The sequence below is a fragment of the Rattus norvegicus genome, chromosome 1 (assembly GCF_036323735.1).
Source record: "Rattus norvegicus strain BN/NHsdMcwi chromosome 1, GRCr8, whole genome shotgun sequence".
NCBI lineage: Eukaryota > Metazoa > Chordata > Mammalia > Rodentia > Muridae > Rattus > Rattus norvegicus.
In genome coordinates this window covers 206932302-206956942 of record NC_086019.1, presented here as the reverse complement: position 1 = coordinate 206956942, position 24641 = coordinate 206932302, and the positions used below count along the sequence as shown (strand labels likewise).

Sequence of the window (24641 nt, the reverse complement as noted above, 5' to 3'; positions counted from 1 at the left end):
TCTGTTGTTGGTGTGCTCTGTACTGTTCCTGAATTGGGGTCTTAGGGATGGAGGTAGCTAGACCAGGGGGACCCAGTGCTACTGAGGGCTAATTCAATGGCAGGCTGGCTGCTGGTGGTGGGTGCAGGTTTGGCTTTCGGCACCAGGCCAGTGAACAGAGGGGACTCCTGAGGCTCTGGCTTGCTCTCTGGCCTTGTGGGCAAGATGAGTCTGGTCTAGAACTGGCAGGTTCTGGGACCTCAGGCAGTAGTCAGAGGCCGGATGTGGCCTTGGCTAGAGGCCATGAAGCAGGCCTAGAATTCTGGGTTAGGGCCTGTGTTGAATCATTTTCAGAGGTGGCCAGGCTAGCACCTGCTGTGCTTTGCCAGGGAATCAGCCTATTCCCAGAAGAAGTGGAATAAGCCTTATGGGAATCTTGGGCTCCATACTTTCCCTTTTCAACAGTCAGTCCTTTAGGCCTGGGTCAGAAAAGCCATCTGCTGGTGCTGAGTGCCCTGGACAGTCTCCTTGCCTGGGGCTGTGCCAGGCCCAAGAAGCAGCCTTGTGCTTTTTTGAGTCAAGCCAGTGCTGGAACCTACCTGCCTGCCTGCCTGGGGTCTTTGAGTTCAGAGGTCAGAACTTCCTTTTCATGGGCTGCAGTTGTTCTAGAAGCATTGGTGTGAAGGTTGGGCTTCAGGGGGAGAAGTGGGTGAACACAGGTTCAAATACAACAGTGAAGGCAACCAGCAGGGTTTTAAACAGGAGTTGGCGACTCCTTACTGGTAGGAGAGAGATCCCTTTTGGAATCCGCTCTGGAGTCTTAGAGCCCCTTCCCCATGCTAGCAGGAGCACGATATAGGGAAGTGTGACTCTTGTAACCTTTTGGGGTTGTCCTGGCACCCTTTGCCTGCTGGGCAGTGGCAGTCATTGTTTTCAATAGGGGACTTTTGGGGTGGGGGGATATGTCCCAGAGCTGAGCCCTGTAAAGCCACTTCTGGGGAACGTCCACTGAGGAGGGCTGCCAGACTGAGGAGGGCTGCCAGAAGGCCAGTGAACATGTACCCAGTGTTCTCTGAAATCTGAGCAAGGAGTCTCACAGGGCCTGGCAGGGCTTCTGGAGACTAGTGTTATCAAAGGCTTGTGCACCAAAGCTTTACACAGCTCCTCCCTCCCCTGTGGGTCTGAGGCTGAGCTGCACTGCCAGGCCTGCCTGCTGCTGCTGCTCCCGCAGCCGCCAGCCGCCGCCGCCACCACCACCACCCAGGGATGCCCTGGGGAGGACCCTGGACTCTAGCTCAGGGTTCACATCCGTCTCTTAGCAGAATGACCTTCACATCCGATTGCGTGCGCCTTCAGGCCCTGGCAAGAATCAGGACCCTGGCTGCAGGCAGGGCTAGGAAATCTAGCTATAAAACCCTGTACTCTAGCTTTCTCGTGGGTGTTTCTTCCCCTCAATCCCCTGACCAGGGCATTAATGAGGCCAGACCATACCCAAGCCTTTCCCTCACCAGCTGAAGGTGTAAGAGTTGGGACACGGACTTCAGAGCCCTAAAGCTGACTTTTGGGAAGAGGATCCTGACTCAGCCTTCACCTTGCCATTGACCTTGAACGGACCCTGCCCTGAAGGCCAAAGGACCAACCCTCTGCTTCCTGAAGTCTGAGGCTTACAGGCTGAACGTGCCAAGGGCAGCACCTGACCCAGGTTGTGTGGTGAGGAGGGTCTCCAGAGTGCACATGGGTGTAATTAGTTGGGTGGTACACAGCCACTTGCAGACATGTTTGGTTGTCAGGCCCTTGGGATCCAAAGGAGTGGTGGAGTTGGATGAGGGAGAACTGACTTCCTGGCACAGCCCACTTGCCCCCAGGCTTATTGGATGAACAAGGCTAGGCTCCATGAGGGAGTGCCCAGAAGAAAGCCAAGAAAAGGTGGGAGGGGTCCCTGCCGGTGTGGAAATTAATTCCACCCACTCAAGGAGGGTGGCTTTTTTTTCCCCCTACATTTAGATCCACTTCGCACTGAAAATTCCTGATATGCAGAAATGAGCTGTGCCAGGGGTCAGCAGGGGTCAGAGGTGGGGTTTGGGCTGGAAAGGGAGGATCTTGGCATGGGGCAGGGCTTAATCAGGAGACCAGGCCTTGAAGAAGGACTCAGGGTTCAGAGAGCCCAGGTTCCAGGAGACCAGAAAGACTAGGGTCTAAGCAGCCTGGGAAAGGGTCCCAGAGAAGAGCTAGGGAGAAAGGGATGGAGAGAGGAAGGCAGAAAACAAGACTTTTGCACAGAGTTTGGGAACTTCAGAGTAGGGTGAAGAGGACCTACGAGAACTCCACCTCCACATGGTGAGGTAGGGATTTTGAGGGAGTGAAGGCAATTGGGGGCTCTCTGTGGCAAAGGAAGCCCATTGGGGCATATCTGGAGCTGGGGATTAGTTGAAGACAAATGCCCAAGAAAGACTGAGGATGGGGGTAAGGTGGGGAGAGAAGAAACTGCTTGGGACTGAGCCTTAGAGGACAGTATTGTGTGAGGGCAAGTCTGTATAAGGACTGAGCAGTGTCAGGACCCAGGATGGGGGTCAGAAAGGCCATGAGCAGGTACATGAACTAAGCTCCAAGGAGGCCAGCAGAGCGGTGTCTGGGAGGAACCAGGCTTCTGAGTAGCACACCTGTCCCTGAGGGCAGAGGGGAACTTGTGAAGCAGGGGTAGGCAAGCCTGTTACAGGTCAGATATTTCAAGCCCCACTTATGATGAACAGGATCAGAATGACTGAGCCAAGCTTGCTAGGGTCAGACTTGGGAGACAGGAACTCCAAGAGTGGGGTTCAGAGCAGGACTCTGAAGATTGTTGGTGAAGGGCCTGGACTTGGACTCTGAAGGAAAAAGCCCTGGACATTGACCTTGGGGGCTTGGGAGACAGGACTGAATGAAGATGGCGTTCCTCTGGGGTTTGGTGTTGCATCCCCAATCAGGTAGGAACTATGAACTGCCGTCTATAGACTTCAAGGGACCAGAGATTCCAAAACGAAGCCTGATTAGGGATGGCGACTAGAGCCGCTCAGGCAGGGCTCAGCTAATAGTGAGGTTGGAGATCAGCTGGGCAGGAACAAGAAAGAGAGAGGTGGGTGAGAGCTTAAAAAGCTGATACCAGGACAGGGCCTCATGGGAAAAGGCTAGGACTGTCATAGGATTGAGAGTGGCAGGTGGGACTCAACAGGGCAAGAGGATGAGCTGCTAGGTAAAGGGTTCTGAAGGCACAGGTCTTGGGACTAAGAAGGCTCAGTGGATAAAATGTAGGGAGAGGGAGGGCAACCATGGGAACAAAGTGGAGTGCTCAGCAGACAGACTTGCCAGGACCTGAGGACCCATTTGAGCACAGGTGGAGTAGGGTAGCAGCGGCTTGGTGGTCGGTGGATATGGGAACCATGCAGCTGATGGGTTAGAGGGGTGTCAGCCTTGCCCTGCTCCGGACTCCCCGGGGTCCTGGCTTCCGGGCTAGCGGGCCCCCTCCCTCCCTAGGGAGGAGGCGGAGGTGTCTGCGACGCTGCCGTGAGTCAGGCTCTGGCTGCAGCCACGGCCGGCCTGGCGCTGCGGAGCGCGCGCGGGCAGCGGGGGAGGCAGCGGCGCCAGCCCCGCTCGCTCCCCGCCCCCAAGGTTGGGCCGCTGGGACGCGATCAGCGGGCAGACAGCGGCCCGGGAGAGCGGAAGGACGCGCGCTCCGAGGCTCAGGGGTCCGACCCACTCGCCGAGTCGCCAGTAGGTGAGCGGTACTGGTGGCTGCTGCAACCAACGGTTAGATTAGGGGCCACCCAGCCCTGCCACAGCCCCCTGCTATCATCTCACGGGCGCCGGGTGCGCCTAGTGGCGCAGAGCTCCGGCGCCAAGCTGTCTCTTGGAACTGTCTATTTCGCAGAGTGTCATTGTGGGTCTCCTGGTGACACGGGGATGGGGGTGGGGGGACAAGAGGGGAGGCTTGACAGTGTGCGCTCTTAGGGTCTCCCGGTGCCGCTTTCTGTTGGCTTTGGGAGGCGATGAGCGCGAGTTTGTAGTCCTGCACCTGCGTGGATCCACTGGTGATGTGCCTGAGCCTGTGGGGTGGTGTGTAGCGCTGCTTGTCTGGGTGGGCAATTGTTTACCTGGCACGTCTGGGCGCGCGGGTGTGCTGGGGCTGGAGGCCGGTGATGGTGTGTGTGGTGCGTCTTGGTGTGTATGTGCTTCAGCGAGCGCTTTTCATTCTGCCAGTTGGTGACTAGAGCAGTGTCACTGTAGGTCTGAATGCCCTGAGTGCGTGGAGATGCGGGGCGCTCTGCTTATCGCAACAGGGTGTCACTCAGGGTGCTGAGGGGGTGCTGTTGTGTGTGTCAGTAGGCGCAGATGGCAAAGCGATGAAAAGCCCTGATGTGCTTGCCAAGACTACTGCGAATGGCTTTGGTATTGGCTGTGGCTGGCTGGGTGGGGGAGGCAGGTGGCAGGCAGACTGGCAGCTGGCAACCTCGCGGGGATTTCCATCTCCTGAAGATCATTTATGGGACTGTAGGGGAGATGCTGCAAGGCTCCAGGGTGGGTGTTACTGGGCGCACAGAGCCCAGCAACTCCTCACTCTGTCCCTCCCTCCAGGCCCAGGGCCCCAGCCAGTGCCCAGCCCTGCTGGGAGCCCCGGCTAGCACCACGGACGGCACCCAGGAAGCCCGAGTCCCCCTGGACGGGGCCTTCTGGATTCCCAGGCCACCAGCAGGTTCGCCCAAGGGCTGCTTCGCCTGTGTTTCCAAGCCTCCTGCCCTGCAGGCTGCAGCAGCTCCAGCTCCTGAGCCTTCAGCCTCGCCCCCCATGGCACCCACCCTGTTTCCTATGGAGTCTAAAAGCAGCAAGACAGACAGCGTTCGGGCATCGGGTGTCCCGCAAGCCTGCAAGCACTTAGCTGAGAAGAAGACCATGACGAACCCCACAACAGTCATCGAGGTCTACCCCGACACCACAGAGGTGAACGACTACTATCTGTGGTCCATCTTCAACTTCGTCTACCTCAACTTCTGTTGCCTGGGCTTCATTGCTCTGGCCTACTCCCTCAAAGTGAGCCTGGGCAGGGGGTGGGCAGGGTTATGGGGGCTAGCAGAATGTAATGTCACTTAGTGGAGCCCAAGGTAGAACATGCAAGCCCAATCAGGAGACCTCTTACAGATTCAAAGAGGCAAGGCTCTGGGCTGGGAGCAAAGGGTTACCCCTTCCCTTCCCTGAAAGCCTGATCCAGTTTGGGGAGTGGGGTAGGGTTGTCTGCTTTATACTTAGTTAAGTCGTTGAGAACAGGCATTCAGAGCTCAATGTTCTGTCCTTTGGTCGGGGGACATGGGAGTCAATGTGGCCAGTAGCCATACCTAGGTAAATGTGACCGAGATTGCAAGGAGCCCGGGGGGCTTGAAATCCTGTGCCCATGGAAAGCAGAAGGGGTCATCTTAGGGCTCTTGCAGAACCTCTTTCCTTGGCCCCTTTCTGGAAGCTCTGTTGCCAGGCACTTAAGCTTACCAGCCAGGTCTGTGGTGGAAGGCCAAAGCCTGATGACCAGACTGGCCAGGGGGGAAAATTGGAAAACATCCTAACCCCACCCACCCTGTACCCACAGTGGCTACAACTTCCAGGTCCAACTCCCTTTTGTACGAGGAGTCGGTGGGTGAAGACAGAGCAGGGTGGCAAGCCTTGGGAACCCCTTCTCCACTCCTACCCCTACTCTTTCCCATGACAAAGCGAGAGAAACAAACACAACTTGGGCCTGGGGACAAAATGTGATAGACAGCTTCAGTGTCTCAGCCCTTGCATCCCAGGTAAGGACTGAGCATTCTTGGACTGTTGGAGCCACACCCGCAGGGTGCAGGAATGGTGCCTGGGTGCCCTCCTCCCATCCTGCATCTCCGGAAGGAAGGGTTTGGCTCACAATTACACAGATCATCACTTCCTGAGCCCAGACTTGAATGGCCCAAGCCAGATGCAGTCCAGAAATCGCAGCTGCCTGGCGAGGAGGGGTGCCAGGGGCTGGGAGAGCAGAAAGAAGGGTGCTGCAGGGATTTAAAAGTGAGGGTAAGACTGACCTGGGAGGAAGGATCCCCAGGCAGCTCAGCCCGTGATTCATATGCAGGCATGAGTCCCACCTTGCCCTGTATCACATGCCTGGCCACTGGGCTCTCCTCTTTTCTTCCTGACTCATACTCAGCATATCACACCATCAGCATGCCTTCTCCAGGGTTCCTCACCTTCACATGTACCACATGCGAGTTGTGTACATGAATAGGCATGTCTGTGAGATCATGTAATCATGCATGAACTCATGTGCTCACACTGTATAATGCACTGTGTGCGTGTGGAGAGTATGAATGGGTGCGTTTGAGTGTGTTGCATGGATGTTTATATGGAGTGTGGATGCTTGAGTGTAGGTCTAAGTGTTATTTCATGCATGTGATCATGTGCATGCACATATGCACATGCGTAAGCAAGTGCAACAGTGTGTGAGTGTGCATGTACATAAATAGAAATGTATGTCTAATTGCATGTGAGGGGTGCCAGCCTAATCACATGCCTGTATTCACTTAGGTGTATATTGTGAATGGACACATGTTTGAATCAATATGTGTTTGCATGTAAGCGCACCATAGATGTGTGTGTGTGTGTGTGTGTGTGTGTGTGTGTGTGTGTGTGTGTATGTATGACTGCTTGTGCTGAGAGACAACATGAGAAGACCTAGGGACTTGGGATGTCCTAAGGCCAGCTCAGCTCTGTTCTCTGGGGCAGTGCCAGGCAGAGGGCACCATTGCCAGGTTGCTAGTGGAACATAGCCTCCCCCTGGTGCCCTCTTTCCCTGTGCTGTCTACAGCCTGAGGGTTTGGGCATGGCTGCCTGGGCTCTGGTCCGGGAGCTGTTCCTTCCTCCCCTGGCTCAGGCTGTCTCTGGCTGACTGGGCAGGGTAGCCCATCTGGTGTGGGTTGTAGGTAGGTCAGGCATTTCTGGATGGTTATGAGTTTGTATTGGGATGTGAGGTTGACACTTTGGAGGGGAGAGAGGGCTCAATTTCTCTCCCTTGTTTGCTCCTTGAGGTCTTCCCCAGGAAGAGTGGACAGGCCTTGGGGCTTCTTGGAAGGATGTGCAGGGTCAGAAACTCTGATCCTGATGCTTGAAAATCAATCCATCTGTGCATCTAGGCTGTGAAGCCTTCTAACTAGCTGTGCCTGCCACACATGCAGCCCATCACAAGTGTGCCCAAGGACAGTGGATGGAACAGAGGTCAGGAGGACCTGGGGCTGGTTTTCTAGCCACCTTTCCTTGCTAAGCCCTTCCCTTATCTGTTCACAAATAGAGACAATGCTATTCAAGCCATCCTGTGTTCAGGTGGTGCAGGTGGGCTGATGGGGGGAGACACAGCTGTCTGCTGTGTGCATACACTGGCTCACAGGTACTTTTGTATTTTTTTTAAGATTTTTTTATTATATGAGTACACCATAGCTGTCTTCACACCAGAAGAGGGCATCAGATCTGATTACAGATAGTTGTGAGCCACCATGTGGTTGCTGGGATTTGAACTCAGGACCTTTGGAAGAACAGTCAGTGCTCTTAACCACTGAGCCATCTCTCCAGCCCGGTACTTTTGTATGAAACCTGTGTCTCTCCTGCAGAGTCTCTAAGACCTATTTTCCTTGACATCTGCCTGACTCACCCTCAGGACCAGACTTCCAGTGTCCAAAGCATGGTAACCATTATAGGAGAGGTCTGAGGGCATTCGTTGGATAGAGGATGCCATCAGAGGAGATATATAGTTCATTGTCTCAGGAGAGGAAAACATCACCCTGGACTTGGGGCCAAGTAAGGTTCAAGGCAAGGGCTTCTGGGAGGAGGAGGTATTTCCTGTGGGCTTTGAAGGATGACTGAAGGCAAGTTCTACCTGGAGAAAGGAGCAGACACCAAGCATGAACATCCTCTGTGGGGATCAGACTGTGAGGCACAAGGGAGGCAGTGCAGTGCAGCCAGCAAGCAGCAAGGCAGCTGCTTGGTTGGACCTTAGGAGGCATGGACACTTCCTGAAACGGGAACACCTGAAAGAGTGGATTGGGAGGGTAGATTCTGGTTGGGTTTCGTATGTATGCATCTGTCTGTCATCCTTCCTGAATGTCAATGCTACCAGCCCATCCATTCAACTATCCATGGTAGGCATTCAATTTTGCAACCGACTTTTAATAAGGGTTCAGCCTCTTTTCTAGCCCACCACTCAGCAGAGGTGTATAACAGACAAGTCATTAGGATATGTGGGAAGTAGGCCTGTTCAGCAATATTTCTTTTGAGGCCAGCCTGATCTTCTTGGGCCCAGTTCAGTCCTGTGGCAAACACCAAATACGGTTCAGCAGCTGAAGACCAGCCTTCTAGGCAGGCAGACACCAGGCATGAACCAGCAGCTACAGTACTGTCCTTTCAGCAAAGAGACACCAGGCTGCTGTAGTTCAATCCTGAAGAAACTGCCATACTCACCAACTAGCTTAAGGCAGGGTCTGACAGGCAGCAAGCTACTGCAGGAACCTCAGGAGCAGTTCCTGGGAGAGTTTCTCTCAATGGTGGTGTTAGGACAGGTTGAGCTCGACAACACTGTATAAGGCAAACCAATACTTGTATGGTGTTAGCAAAACACAGTGAGGTGGAACAAAACAAACCAAAGCTCAGTACCTGTCTCCCACTGTCTGTGGGGTCATATTTATACTCCTTCATCAAGCATCCTTTCATGTGTCTGCTGTATCAAAACATCTTTTAACCTGTGTCTGCTTCAGGAAAACAGTCTTTCACGAGTTTGCTTTAGCAAGACATCCTTTCACCTGTGTGCTCCAGCAAAACATCATTTGACATAACTGACTTTCCAAAGAAGTTTCTATTTCAAGCCATCTATCTACCCACCCATCCACCTACCCATTCATCCCATACCCATCCATCTATTCATCTACCCATCTATTCATTCATCCATCTACTCATCCACTAAGTCAGCCATTCATCCTCCCACATATCCATCCTCCACCCATCTATCTACCCATCCATCTATTCACACCACACCCACCTCTTTATGCATTCGTCTACCCATGTACCATTTATTTATCCACATCATACTTATGCACACCTAGCTATTAATATATCTCTTTACCCAACCATCTGCCCATGTGGTCATCCATCCATTCACCCACTCACCCATCTATACACACCACAACCATCACCCTATTTGCTCATCTACCATCTGTCCACCCACTCATCCAGCCCTCACCTGTTCATTCACCCATCTACCCACCCACACCACCATTCATCCACCCACCCTTCTACCCATCCACATGCTCATCCATCCACCCATCCATTGGCCCAACCATCTACCCATCTACCATCCTTCTATCCACACCTCATCCATCCTCCTATCCACTTGTTTGCATTTTTACCCAACTGTCTGTCTATGCACTCTATTACTCATAAGCTCACCCTCTATGCATTCACAACCCATCCATCTACTCACCTACCACTCATCCATGTATGTAGTTGTCCCAGCCACTTACTCACTCATATATGACATGTAATGTCATATGTGTCATAATAGAATGATGTTTCAGGCAACATCAGGTCACATACACAAGACTTCATCACCTAGTAGTGCCATAGCTGATTCTGTGTAGATACTCTGTGATGTTTACAGATGATGAGGTCATCTGGAGTTTCTCAGACACTCCTCATTAAGTGATACACGGCTATGTCAATCCATCCTCCACATTGTTCACTACATTCAGTTCATACTTCCCTCACATGTTGACACATAGTCATTGTCCTTCTGACTCTCCTACTGTCCCTTCCCATCCTTACCAACCTCAGCACTGACTCACTAAACTGTTTCTCTAATGTCATTTTCTCACAACAGCCTCACTTCACGCACCAGCCCGATCAGTATGCTCACTGCTCCCCATTGATTCATGCTTTGCTATATCCTCCCTTCTTCCCTCCGTTCGTCCACACCAAGTAGCCGTGCATGCCTTTTGTCACTCAGCTTTCCTCGTTTGCATTTTCCACTCTCAGTTAATCCACCCCAGTTTCTTTTCCTGTTTCCCACCTGCGTATCCTTTTGTCCACATTAGTTTTCTCTCCTCTTTTGTAGTTCCCCCCTTCAGCTTCACAGGCTAGACTCATCATCTGTCCATCCACTGTATTTATGGATTTAATTTATTTATCCACCTGCTTGCCTAGCCCCCCTGGTGTTTTCATGAATTTATCCATACTCTCATGCATTTCCACACACCCACCTGCTTGCCTTCCTAACCAGACTCCCTCCTCATCTCCCTTGCTTCTCCCAATCATCCCTCAATGCTATCCGTCCACATATCAAGCATTCATCTCCACAGATGTGTTCATCCTCTGACCCTCTGCTCATTCTTTTCTTCCCCTCTTCTTCCTGCTCTTCTTCCCATTCCCAGTGCTCTCCAGCCAGTCACTACAGTCAGCTCATCCATTTCCCTATCTCTCATCCCTCCCTCCCTCTATCTCTTTCATTCTCCGTGCGCAGTCGCACACCCACATGTTCACGGTTCAGAGCATACCAATAGTTTCTGTGAGACTCTTCTTACGTAAGTTTAACTACATTCATGCTTCATTCTCCTCCTGAAGCTACTCTTCCCACCCTCACCAAAGTGTGGCTGCAAGACATTGCTTTATATGATATGTCAGGGCAGCAACTTACTAAAGTCATTTCTTCTTATGATTGTTCCATCCATCCATCCACCCATCCATCCATCCACCCATCCATCTAACCTCTCCTCATGCCAACCTTCATGACCCTCTGCTCCCTCCTCCTTGTATAGAATTTTACTCTGGCATCCATCCATCAATGTACAAATCTATTAACCTCAAACATTTGTCCTTCCTCCGGTTTTATGCCCACCCAAATATCTTCTCTCTTGTTTCTTCTTCCCCCTCTCCTATATGCCAGACTCTTCCCTTTCTGTCTGTCGCATGCAGTAATTCCTGGGTCTATGTGTGGCTGTGAACATACTTGCACATGCTCCCTTCCCACTTGTCTCACTACATACCTAATGTCTCAGCCATGTGCTTGTCAGCCATCTCCTGTGCTCCTCCATTGTTTCACCCTCTCTTATTTTTAGAGACTGACACACTCTAGAAAAGCCAGATGTGCATACCTGAAATCCTAATAGTTGGGAGTCAGAGGCAGGAGGATTTAGAGTTCAAGGTCAGCCTCAGTTAAGACCCGTCTTTTAAAAAAAAAAAGAAAATGAAAGAAGGCAGAAAAGTGGAAAGAAAAAGGCCACAAGCACCAACACAGATTCTACTGTGGTTTACCTGCCAATCTGTCTGTTTGGTTTCCCACTTTTTCTTATTTTGTCTTTTATCCATGGATCACCCCTTGCATTCTTCCATCCTCCCTCCTTGAACTATTATCCTGCTACTCCACACAGATTGCTTTAGTCAGGATTTTACTGCTATGAACAGACACCATGACCAAGGCAACGCTTCTAAAGACAACATTTAATTGGGGCTGACTTACAGGCTCAGAGGCTAAGTCCATTATCATCAAGGCGGGAGCATGGCAGCATCCAGGCAGGCATGGTGCAGGAGGAGCTGAGAGTTCTACATCTTCATCTGAAGTGCACTATGAGAAGGCTGCTTCCAGGCAGCTAGGATGAGGGTCTTAAAGCCCACGCCCACAGTGACACAGCTACTCCAACAAGGGAACATCTACCCCAAGGCCACACCTCCTAATAGTGCTACTCTCTGGGCCAAGCATAGTCAAACCATCACACAGCCACCTGCCTCTTCCACCGTCTGGTCACCCCACACCTACCATGTACTTTCTTCCCCATCATGTCTGTTCCCCACCCTCTTCTTTCTATGGTCTTGCCCTAGGACCACATGCTTATCCATCTCACTTCCTTTCTGTGTTTGTGTTGGGTGTGCATGTCTATGTTCATCTACAATGTGGTGTGTGTGTGTGTGTGTGTGTGTGCATATTTGTATGCATGCTAATCCACATGTGTGTAAGCAAGCATAAATGTGGAGGTCAGAGGTCGGCCTCAAGTGTCATTCCTTAGAATCCATCCAATTCATTAAAAAAATACATACGCTCTGTGTTTGTGTGAAGACACATTTCATTCACTGCCATGTATCGTGTGGAGGTGGGAGGACAGCTTACAGGGGTTTATTCTCTTCTTTCACCACACAGATCACAGGGGCTGAACCCAGGTTGTTTCCCTTGACAGCAGGTGCCTTAGTCCATTGTGCCATCTCCTCAGAACCCCACTTTGCCTTTTGAGATGAGTTCTGTCACTGTGACCAGGGGATCAACAGTTAAGTTTGACTGGGTATCCATCAAACCTCACCAATCTGCCTGTCTCTGTCTCCCCAGAGCTGAGATTATAGGCGTGTGCTGCTAGGCCTGAATTTTGAAAAGCATAGTTTGAGATTTATTGATTTTGCTTTATGTACATGCGTATTTTGCTCACATGTATGGATGTGTACCATGCATATGCCTGGAGCCCAAGGAGGTCAGGAAGAGGCTGTCAGGTACCATGGAACTGGATTACAGATGTTTGTGAACTACCCTTTAGGTGCTGGGAACTGAACCGGAGTCCTCTGCAAGAACAAAAAGTGCTCGGAGTCTTTTCTCCAGCCCCTCCCTGGCTGTTTATGATTGGCATTAAGCACAGGTTCCTTGGATCAAATGCAGGACTTCTTGATTGTTTGGCATGAACAGTTTACAAGAAACGAGCTATCTTTCCAGTCCCCATCTTTCTTTACCTTGAAACTTATGCCCTCTTCCTCGTCTTCTCGTTTGCCCCCTCCTATGATGTCACCATTATGGCCACTCATTAAACTGTGTAGCTCACCATGTAGTTAGTCATCGATTCCTCAGAATGCCCCAGCACTTACCCACTATACTTCTCATGCAGCAAATGACTGCCCAATGAATGATGAGGGACAGGCCACACAGTCCCTGCCCATAGGAGCCTTCCCTCTGGCAGGGAACTCAGACCATCACAAAACTCATTGATGTCGGTGGTAATGTCATCTGTGAAGTCCAAGGAGAGTGGCTGGGATTGCTATGTCATACAAAGTGGGCTCAGACAGAAGTCCATGTTGGTGTATTGAGTGTAAGCCCAAGGTGGTCCAGGCCATAGACGCGTTTGTCTGAGGAAGTGTGTGTCACAGGATGGGAAGAGGCCTTGCAGAAGCCCAGGGACAAAGTTCCATAGCCTGTGTGATTGAAACAGCAGAGGGAACCAGACAAGCCTGAGACATAGCCTTGCTTTCCACAGTGAGGGCACTGTCATGGACTGTGAGTGAGTTCGTGTGATGAAGTTTCCATGTGGGGACAGACTAAGGATGCAGTGAGATGGGGCTTGGAACCCACGTGGGAAAAGCTTCCAAGTGACCCTGGGTGAGGAAGCCTTCTACTTCTACCTTCTCTTAGAACACAGAGATTGGTTCTACAGACACCCAAGTTCACAGACTCACAGGTCCTTATTTAGAGCAGCCAGGTGTTGTTTAGATTCCACACACATGCTTGCATGACCACAATACCATCTCCATCTGACATATAACCTTGCTAAAAGAAAGGGCAGTTATTGTTCTACTGTATCATATCACTTAGGGAAGGGGGGAGCACACACGTTCAGTACAGCGTCCACTTTGTGTCAGATGAAATTTTCTCTGACGTTCCATTGAACCTGCAGACAAAGGAGCTCCCAGGTCTGAGACTCAGACAACAGACTGTCCTGATGGAGTCTCAGAGCGAGAGGAGCTAGAGGAGGTTGGAGATACTTGCCAGGACAGTTCTTGCCCAATCAGCCTAAAGTGTACATGTGCCATTCACACGGGTGAAAGGCATCATGGGAGAATCACTCTATCTCCATTATAAATCTGCCAGTTCATGCCCTTGAGCTTCCACCATTCATAACCCAATAAACTCACCTACCCAGCTGCTTGCTTCCTCAAAAATGTCAGCCACAAGATCTACTCATCCCCCCATTTCTGGTCATGGAGCATATATTGCCCTTTCTTTCTCCTTCTTCTGCTCTGTTAACCTGCTAGGCTACCCCACTGCTCTCCTCTGCCCTCCCACCCACTGTCTACCTCATTTCCCCCCCCCCCCACTCTTTCAATCCCCCCTCCAGTCTCCCATTAGCAAGACAACTATAAACTATCACGTGATGGTTGGGCTCTTAGCATATTCCAGGCCTCCAGGCATGGCCCCAACCTCACACGATTACATTGAATATTTTAATTAATGACAACAAGACCTTGTGAAGTAAGTGCCACTGAAAAAACTGGGAAACTACACACAGTGCTACAAGGCGCTCCCTGCAGGTCACCAGCAGAGTGTCACAAACTCTTGTTTTTATTTGTCTCCAGGCTTCCTCAGCCCCTGTCTGCCCACCCTTTCCTTCCTTTCTTGGATTTTCTCTTTTCTCTCCTCTCCTCTCCTCTCCTCTCCTTTCCTCTCTTCTCCTCTCCTCTCCCCTCCTCTCCTCTCCCCTTCTCTTTTCCCCTCCCCTTCCTTCCCCTCTCCTCCTTTCCCTTCTCTTCCCATCTCTTCTCCCCCTCTTCATCTCCCCTCCCCTCTCTTCTCTTCTTTCTCCTTTTCCCTCCCTCTCTCCCTTCCTCTTAGCCTAGGCTGTCCTCAAATTCACCATGTAGCCAAAGATGTCCTTGAATTCTCAGTCCTCTGGCCTCCGCCTCCTAAGTGCTGACTTTTCAGGTGTGTAACACCCCCCCCACACACACACACCCACCACACACACACACACACACACACACACACACACACACACACACACATCTATTTGTGGAGCTGAGGGTCAAACCCAGGGCTATGTGCATGCTAAAGCACTCGGCCAACCAAATTCCATCCCCAGCCTTTCTGTCTGCTTTCTAGCACTTCCTTCCCTTCTCTGCTGGTCTGTTCTATCCAAGTGAGCCCACTCCTTTCTGCCCTGTCTAGTCTAACTCCTCAGCCCACCATTCTACCTGTATGTATGTATTCTACCTGTATGTACCTGTAGAATTATCATACAGGCTAAACCCCTGCCCATGTGCCCTCCGGCCTCCCTTCCTCCTCCTCTCACGCATCCCTCGGGCTCACTCACTATCCCAACATGTCCTCTCTTTTTTCCATCCTTCATGTGTTCATGCCTGCTGGGTCACCCCACCCCCACACAGTTTGGCTGACTGGAACTTTACAAGGCCTCGACACAGTCAGGCTCTGGTCAGGTCTGCCCTCTTCTGGAGTGTAAGCTTAGTCACATTTCTGTGAGTCCCCACAGAGTGGAAGGGTTAAAGTCTCTTAGAGTCTGTTTTAGATGAGAGCTGCCTCACCCTCCAAGGCCCCACATCCTACCATCTCTGGGGGTCAGAACCTTTATTATATAAGTTGATGGGGTACATACCCACAGCACTTCCTAGCCATCTGGTCACCATCGGCCTCCCTCTCCTTTCCTGTTTCCTGTTCTTTCAGCACCAGAGGCTGAGTTAGTACCCACTCACTGGTCTGCCCCCCAAGCACCTGTCCTTCCTTCCTTCCCTTTATGGATTTATCTGTCAGCCCACCACCATTCACCATTCACCAAAAGGCTGCCCATTGATCGCCCCACTCATCTGCTCATCTTGCCCAATGTCCTCATCTTCTTCCTGTACGTGCTTTGATGGACTCACCCAGCTTCCCTCTGGTCTCCCCACTACTACCCTCTATTTTTTTTGTCTACAGTAGACATCATCTGTCATTTCTTGGGCCCCACTGGGCCTCATGTGTCTTCCTTCCTCTGGTGGCTTCTCTAGTGTTCTACTCTGGCCCTACCCACCCGCCTTGTTCCTCTTTGTTTTCTGGTTGTTCCTCTGTCTACTCTCCCAAGTCCTCTAATTGGTCTTTGAATACTGCATCATGGTGGCTCCAGCTCCCCCAGTGCCTCAATGTGGTCTCATCACCACCACATGTGTGGTGGTGCCTTTCACATGTTCATCTCTCCACCTCACCCCTGAGCTTCTGACTCTGCGGCATTGCTTCTCCAGGTGTCTAGCCGTAGTCCAGAAAGCAGCTCTCACTAGTGCTGGGGCCTGCACCACCAAGCGCCTTAGCCCGTGCCTCCCAGGTTTCCTTCTGCAGCCTCTCTTGCTTTACCCTCAAGGCCATCTCATCATCATCTCCCACACTGAACTCAGTGCTGCCTTGAACACAGATCCAGAGATCCAGTCCACTTTCACCGCCACAGCTCTCATCCATGTGAGAGACTAGCCTTCCCTCGCTGGGCCAGACTCTACCTCCTTCCTGCCTGATCTTAATCCCCAGCCAACTGCTCTGCTAGTCTGTCCTGCCTTCCCTTTCTTCCGGCTCTATGTCATTCTGAGAAGTCTTCACAAAGCCCCCATGTCTTCTTGGCAGCTTCCTTTGTTCCCTGTCTGTGCTCTGCCCTCCCATAGCAGCCCCTGACTGGCCCAGCCACCCCCTCAGGGAGCTCTGTTCCCCCACACACACTTGGTGTGTCTCCCTCCTGGAGTACACCCCATCAGAACCAAACTTGTCACTAATCTCCTGACAAACATCCACTCATGAAGTCTGTCTGGGACATCTGCTGAGGCTGGTTGTCCCAGGACACCATCAACCCTCCCCCCTGCCCCCAACATCTTCAGCTATCTCCTTAGCCCACCTGTACCTGCCATGCTTGCCTTGTGTCTTGTGACTCCTTGCCTGGTCTGTGAACCCTGAGGACAGAGGTTTTGCTTTGTTCCTTGTCGTGTGCCAGGCCAGCTGCAGTTACACAGCTGTACGACAGGGCAGGCACTGAGTAGAGATTGGCTGGCTGACTGATGAGTTTAAGACTCCGTACCTATCTCCCCTTCATTGGTCAGTGGTATATTCTTTCAACATCTTCCCTCTCTCCCTTCACCCATCCCACATGCCATCCTAAATCTGGTTACCCATTCCACCCATCCAGCGGATATGCCAGGAATCCATCCCAAAGATACGAAGTGCACTACTCCAGGCCACACCCCAATTCTATCATCTGACACACCTTCACAAACCCATCTGGCCCACCCATCCAGCACACTTCTGTGTGTCCATCCTTACTACATAACACAGAGTACTATTCCCCAACGTGCCTGTCCAAACATCCGCCGTATCCCACAATCCAATACATGTGCTCTCTCCTCACACCACCTACTCCACTTACCCAGAACACACTCACATATTCATGCACTCATCTATGAACCCCCACAGCAAACATCTACTCGTATCTGTCTATCCTCTGGTTACTCCCATTTGACATATGTCCTTCTGTGTACATATCTCACTCAGTCAGCATATGACAAGATCTACCTACCCATTTCTCCTGTCCATCTAACACACATCAACACACCAGTGGTCTTACTTGCCTTATCTACTCGACACACACACACACACACACACACACACACACACACACACACACACGCTCACCATTCACACTGTTCACTTGATGCTCATTTCGGTATGTATAGTTGTCTCGCCTTGAGAATTGTACAGAAACATGAGGTTAACCATGAAGCCCTTTCCAACACTGTGAAGTGGACATTTTTTTTTGTCCACACCACAGGCGAGCACCTGGAGCAGCAAGAGAGCCCAGTGACTGTGTGAAGTTACCCGTGGGCACCCCAGAGGCAAAACCCAGGCCCAGAGCTCCAATTGCACACCTGCAGCCTGGAGGAGGGGCTTGCAAGAGGAAGTAGAACAGCTGGTTTGTTAAAGAGAACACCTGGCTAATGATTGCAGGGGAGTAGGTGAACTAGATACGGAATCTCACTTGCTAGAGAGCCACATGTCTACACAGCTGCAAGTGTCAGTTAGGGACAGGATTTTACATTACAGTTGAAAAAAAAAAGTGGGCCGTTACTAAATCCAAGGGAAGAGAGAATTTAATTTTCTGGAGAAAACAATAAAATCTTATCAACTATTTCACTCCAACTGTGGGAGCTAAGTAAATGGGGACATGCCTCCTTCTGGGTGACAGAGATGTTGGTTTTCTCCCATATCAGAGTCTCACTCCTACCTTTACTCTTCTGACCTCTCAGCCCTTCACCCCACGTGCGTTCTCTATCCAACTCACCTTTTGGGTCACCCCTCTGCCCTTTACTGGGTCCCTTCCCTTCCTGTCACTCTACCCCACCCCTGTCCTTCCTCCTCCCTGCTCCTTCTGCCCATTGCTGTGTACTCATCCCATGCCTCCCCCTTCTCCTTGTTCCTGTCTTACCACTTCTTCCTCCTCAGGACCATCCCTCCTCCTGGCAGGCTTCAGTTGTCCTCTGTTTAGTCGTACTGCCCTCCCTACCCTTCCCTCCCACCACATTTCCTCCTCAGGTATCCACTTCCCTAACTCTGGCATCAGCCAGGCCAAGTCCTCTGCCCACCTTTCTTCTTTTGCCAAACCCAGTCCATGAATAGAGCTATCCCCACCTCTGTCTGTGCTCATCCGATACCCCATTCTAGGCTCCGATTTCAGCTTGCGTCAGGCTCAGCTGGCACTCAGGATGATGTAGCTCACAGGGGCTGTCCTAAGGCCTGCCTGCCCTGACCAGGTAGCCTCTTAGAAATGGACAGCTCTGTCCCCATCTTCCGAGGATGTCTTGTCCACTCAGCCTCCTCATTAAGGTTTAGCTAGGTGGAACTGGTTACAACTGGTCACAACACACTGGGCACACTTGTCATTACACCCCACACCCACTGTCTCTGCTGTCGTCCTTCTATTCACTATGCATCCAGTGTCTCAGGGTCACCTTTCCCTTTTACACTAGATCACTTCAGACTCACTGAGCTGTTGTTTAAAAACAAAACAGCAAAACCTCCTGAGCATCCTGTGTTCCTCATTCTTCTCTGATTAGACACCACTTACAAACTGTGAAGGATGAGTCTTTCATTGACTATGTTCCCCAGACCAGAGGCAGGCGCTTGCAGAACAGAAGTCCTGAGATTACTCAGCTCTTACTCCCCTGCTTCCCACCACCACAATCTCCCTCCTCTGTCCTCTTTCTACCTCCACTGGTGACCTCTGTCCCCCTCTTCTGCTGGCCTCCAGGTCTCTTCCTTCATCTCCATATCAATCCTGTATTGGCTTCAGTCTCTTCTATCTCCCTTCGTCTGCTGGCCTCTGTCCTGCCTCCTCTCCTGACTTCTGCCTCTCTTCCTCCTTCTCTGATGGCCACTGTCCCCTCCTTTGCTGGCCTTCCTCCCCTCCTGGCCTCTGACATCTCCCTCGTTTCTTCCTCCTTCCTTAGGCTGACTTCTCTCTTCCTCTCCTGGCATTCACTCCACTGCCTCCTCTGACCTCTACCTCTCTTCCTCCTCCTTTTGTCTCCAGGTTCGGGACAAGAAGCTCCTAAATGACCTGAATGGAGCCGTGGAGGATGCCAAGACAGCACGGCTGTTTAACATCACCAGTTCTGCATTGGCAGCCTCCTGCATCATCCTCATCTTCATTTTCCTGCGGTACCCGCTCACTGACTACTGAGCTAGCAGGCAATGGGTCTTGGAGACCCAGCACTGAGACTGATGGTCACTGAGATTCAGGATGCTGAGTATGTGGGGCAGAATGGGCTCCCACCAAGGCCCAGAGCCATGCATGGCATCAAGGCCACCAGAAGCTGAGTGCCCGACCGAGTAGAGCACTCTTCCCAGCCACCCTGTCTGCCGCCTGCCTCTGTCCTGCTGGCACCGGGACTCTGGGCTTCCTCCCATGATGCTGCCTGGTTCCCAGTGGCTGCCCTCCCTGACCCATGCACCCTGCCCAGGATCCTGGACCCCTCAGACCTGATACCCAGCAAGAAGGGCTTACATGGGAGCTCCTGAAATAGGGGCTGCCAGCACCTGGGGTTCCCAAACTCCTGACCCCCAACTTCTTCCAAGCTGTGACCCCTTGCTCCAAGCTCTTGTATCTGTGAACTTTCATTAAAACTTGTGCTCAGCTCAACTTCAGCTTCTGTCCGTGTTCCAAGCAGGGCCTAGATGTCACCTGGAGGTTTGGGGGTGCTGTTTTGCTGTCTATGCCCCCAGGGCCTGCACACAGCTAATTCCGTAGGAGGCTTGCTCAGAAACCAAGTGGTCTTAGGTTGATGTGCAGAATGCTGAGGTTAGATGGAGGGGTCCCACACAGTTCACAGAGTCAGGCACCCATATGGAGTGGGTGGATGGATGATGTGCAGTATCCAGGAGAAGCATCCTATAGTGGTGGTTGAACCCTGCCAGTCCCTGGGAACCCCGCGGACTGGGGTGTTGATGAGGTTCTCACCTACTTATCTCCTGAAACAAACGGGGGAAGAGACTCCTTGTCTGTCAACTAAAGGTCACTGCTCAAGGTCAAGATCAGCTGTGCTGCTCCAGGAAGTGGTGCTGCCCGCAGAAGAAGGCTGCCCCGTGTGCTGACAGGGGAGTCAGCTGAAAAGTGAAAGGCAGGAACAGGATAGTGCACAGAGTGTAACCTGTGAGGATCCGGTTGGAAAAAAGAGAGATACTGTGGGCTCAGGTAGGGGCCAATGGCACGATCAGTGGTGTGGATGCTTGACACCCTTTGTGATTTCTGATCGTACCCTTGAAAGTATCAGGAGTGTCAGGAGAAGACAGGCAGGAACAGACACTATTGCCAGCCGTGGACATAGAGTGTTGATGGAGGTTAGTGGAGGGCTGGCCAGATGAGCTGGTTCTGACCAGATAGGGTAAGACAAAACCGTGGACAAGAATGAGAGATTGGGGTAGCTCAGGGTCGCTGGGAGTTCGATGCAAATTGGGCTACAGAGCAAGAAAGAAAGAAAGAAAGAAAGAAAGAAAGAAAGAAAGAAAGAAAGAAAGAAAGAAAGAAAGAAAATGAAAGAAAAAGAAAGAAAGAAGGAAAAGAAGAAAGAAAGAAAGAAAGAGAGAGAGAAAGACGGAAAGAAAGAAAGAAAGAACCACAGCAAAGCAAAGCAAACCAAAATAAAAAGGCTGGGACTTGGGGGTGGGGTAAGAGGAGAAGGAGACAGAGCTGAGCAGTGCTCTCTGCTCCCTGGTACACTGGGTGCAAGCAAGCAGCTCATGTTTCTCTGCTGTACCTACCTGTGAGCCAAAGCAGACTCCTGCACTATAATGCTTCTCATCAGGCATTTGAGCCCAGAGACAAGAAGCTTCTGCACTCCTACACTGTAGGAGCTCAGGAGCAGTAACCACTGAGCAAAACTTTAAAGCAGCCATGGGGGATGGGGAACAAACAAAACATTATTTCAAAGCTGCAGGGAGAGGTGACTTTTCATTAAAAAAAATGATGGCAAGGCTAGCATCTGTGGGAAATGATGTATTTTTGGGGCTCATCCTTGCCCCCACGGGAGGCAGGCCATGGGGTTCCCAGATCACCTTTTTTGGTAGGAGATGCCAGTTTTGAAGCATATACCCTTTTTTTTCTCAGAGGTTCTGCCCTGTGGCTGCCTGCCTCCCTCCCCTGCTGCCTGGTGTTCCTCTCTGCCTAGTTCATGGTGAGATTCAATGGCAGCTTCAGCTTGTGCGATCCTGGGTATTTGTCTCCCTGACTACTTCTTGTCAGCCAGTGCTTGGAGGGTGTGGCAGGTAGCTCTCCACATCTTCCCGACACCCCTCACATGACTGCAGCTTCTCTGTAACTTAGCAACAGAAGGCATCTGGACGCTGGAGAGGTGGCTTAACAGTTTCAGTTTCATGTGACAGACCTTCCAGAGGACCCGGGTGCAGTTTTCAACACACATGTGGCATCTTTCAAATGCCTGTAAGTCCAGTACCAGGGGATCTGAAGTTCTGGCAATGTACACGGTGCACACAAGCAAATAAAACAATAAATATTCTTTTAAAAATAATTCACTCTTGGGGCTGGGGATTTAGCTCTGTGGTAGAGCGCTTACCTAGGAAGCGCAAGGCCCTGGGTTCGGTCCCCAGCTCCGAAAAAAAGAACCAAAAAAAAAATAATAATAATTCACTCTTGTTTTTTCCAAGAAAAGAGGATATTGGGGGCTGGAGAGATGGCTCAGCGGTTAAGAGCACCCGACTGCTCTTCCAGAGGTCATGAGTTCAATTCCCAGCAACCACATGGTGGCTCACAACCATCTGTAAAGAGATCTGATGCCCTCTTCTGGTGTATCTGAAGACAGCTACAGTGTACTTATATATAATAAATGAATAAATAAAAAAATTAAAAAAAAAAGAAAAGAGGATATTGGGATGAACAGCCAGCTTATATGACCATCAAAGTTCCCATGAGAGACTCAGGTGCTGGTGGGGATCAAGTGAACAATTATTTTCTAAACTTTTAAGTCACAGATTTTACTCTTGGTAGCCTCCATTCAATGTGCATATTTATAGCATATTGTTCATAAATGCTACAAATATGAGACAAGGAGAACACCCATCAATATATGCTTCCCATGCATAAAGAAATATGTCCTTGAGCACATTTTGGTTTGAGTTTCCAGTAATTTCCCTAAGGGAAGTTGTCTTGGTTAGGGTTTTCATTGCTGTGCACAGACACTATGACCAAGGCAACTCTTCTAAGGACAACATCTAATTGGGGCTGGCTTACAGGTTCAGAGGTTCAGTCCATTATCATCAAGGCGGGAACATGGCAGCATCCAGGCAGGCATGGTGCAGACAGAGCTGAGAGTTCTACATCTTCATCTAAAGGCTGCTAGCAGAGTACTGGCTCCTAGGCACCTAGGAGGAGGATCTTATAGCCCACACCCACAGTGACACACCTGCTCCAACAGAACCCCACCTAATAGTGCCACTCCCTGGGCCAACCATACACAAGCCATCACAGAAAGTCACCTTTAAGTCATTCATAAATAATTACAACATAGAGCAGGACATACCTTCTATTTTTAAAGAGAAAAACACCTTTAAAAATATTTACTTACTATTGTATCTAGATATAAACTAGCTCTGTGAAAAGAAACAGGTGGGAGGGTTTGAATAGTTATTATGAGGAACTAAAATGTCTACAAAGGGTGTGGAGAGAATCTAAGAGGAAGGACAGGTGGAAAGGTTGCCAGAGACCTAGGTACAAGGATTGGTGACAGGATGGCTGGCCACAAAGGGACAGGGCATATTGGTAAATGTGTTAAAAGTTTATGGGACTCATGGATGGACATGAAGGGCTAGGGATGAAGGGAAGACACTATCCACTGTTTCCTCTGTCTGCTGTCATGGTAGACACTGCACCAACTGGGGACTCTTACCCTTCCCCCGGGAGCACAGAAAGGGAGAGGCGGGGGATAGGTTTTTATTGTTAGGTGCTCTGCATTCTGATTTTTCTGGTGGCCATAGTGTTTTTGCCTCTTGTGACATGCCTCTCTGTGAGGTTGGCCCTTCCCATAGTGACTTTTTTTATGCCTCTCTATAAGGTTGGCCCTTCCCATGGTGACTTTTTTTATGCCTCTCTATAAGGTTGGCCCTTCCCGTGGTGACTTTTTTTTTTTTCTTTCTTTTTTTCGGAGCTGGGGACCGAACCCAGGGCCTTGTGCTTGCTAGGCAAGCGCTCTACCACTGAGCTAAATCCCTAACTCCTTTTTTTTTTTTTTTTTTAAATCACTGACACTTTTGCCTGCGCTTGTCTTCTGGGATCGTTTCCACACTTGGGCACACAATCAAGCAGAGTGGAAGCAAGCACGCCTACTTTTCTGGACAGTCACCCTTTCTTTGTTCCTTCCCACATAAGTCTTTTAAGGGTCTCCCTGGGCTGTGTTCCAGGCCTGCACCAGCCATAGTCTCTCAGAGCTGCCTCATGCGGCTCCTCTTCAGAACTCTCCTGACCACTCCACTTCTGCTTTTTGTTTGGTTTTTAGGATCCATCTGTCAAATAAAAAACAAAAACAAAAGCCTAATGAGAATTTGGTTAAAGCCATTGAATACATTGGGGGAGAATTTACATTCTTAGAATAGCACTGAATTTCCCAAATCTCCAAATGTTCAGTAGACCGTGTTTACCTAGGCCTTTTTTTTTTTTTTTTTAACTTCTGCCCAGAGTGCTTCCCAGTTTTCTGTACAGCTTTAAAGAGTTTGTCAGGTTGATTTCTAGACAGAGGACTTTAATGTAGTTGTAAATGTCATGCCCTGAAATATTTTCTTCCCTGAGTGTATATTACTGTTGTCACGAAATATAGCTAATACAGCACAAGTGGCCAGTCAACACACACCACTCTCTGGGCTGTTTTCTGTTTTGATTTTTTTTAAGATGTGGAGCCTTATCCGTGTCTGCTCTGTTATATCCACTCTCATCAGCATACACTGTTTTCTTGACTATCTGCCTTTCCTATGGCCTCATTTACAGTGCAGCATGGCGGTTGGGAAAAGCGGGCTTTCTTTGTAATCCTCAGAAGAAAGATAAGTCCTTCAAGGCTGTGTGACTTCCCATGATATTTATTCCAGCTATTTGTAGTTCTCTTGAATTTGCATAAGGAAGCTCACTATTATTCATGATATGCTAATGAGGGCTTTCTTGCTAGACTGCAAAGATGATAGGACAGATTTTTGCATTTCATGAAAGCATGCATTAAAAGGTAATAAGCTTGGGTCTGGGGAGGCAGCTCAGTGGGTGAGGTGTCCGTCTTGTAACCATGAGGACCTGAGTTTGGATCCCCAGGATCCACATAAAAGC

The 24641-nt window shown here is 50.4% G+C and overlaps 2 protein-coding genes across 5 annotated transcripts in view; one reads left to right on the top strand and one right to left on the bottom strand.

The window, feature by feature from the left end:
* Positions 1-24641, bottom strand: part of Tnni2 (troponin I2, fast skeletal type) — a 144677-nt gene that overhangs the window by 70092 nt on the left and 49944 nt on the right. The gene's annotated exons all lie outside the window — the stretch shown is intronic.
* Positions 2349-19964, top strand: Ifitm10 (interferon induced transmembrane protein 10). 4 transcript variants are annotated; one of them, XM_063279723.1, is made up of 3 exons: positions 2349-2942; positions 4588-5040; positions 19356-19964. In XM_063279723.1, exons 2-3 carry the CDS (start codon positions 4798-4800, stop codon positions 19503-19505), a joined length of 393 nt encoding a protein of 130 aa, XP_063135793.1. In that variant the 5' UTR covers positions 2349-2942; positions 4588-4797; the 3' UTR covers positions 19506-19964. The 4 variants fall into 4 exon arrangements, with proteins under 4 accessions (XP_063135793.1, XP_063135798.1, XP_063135792.1 ...); XM_063279728.1 differs by lacking the exon at positions 2349-2942 and adding an exon at positions 2949-3730 and having other exon boundaries at positions 4588-4950; XM_063279722.1 differs by lacking the exon at positions 2349-2942 and adding an exon at positions 2949-3730.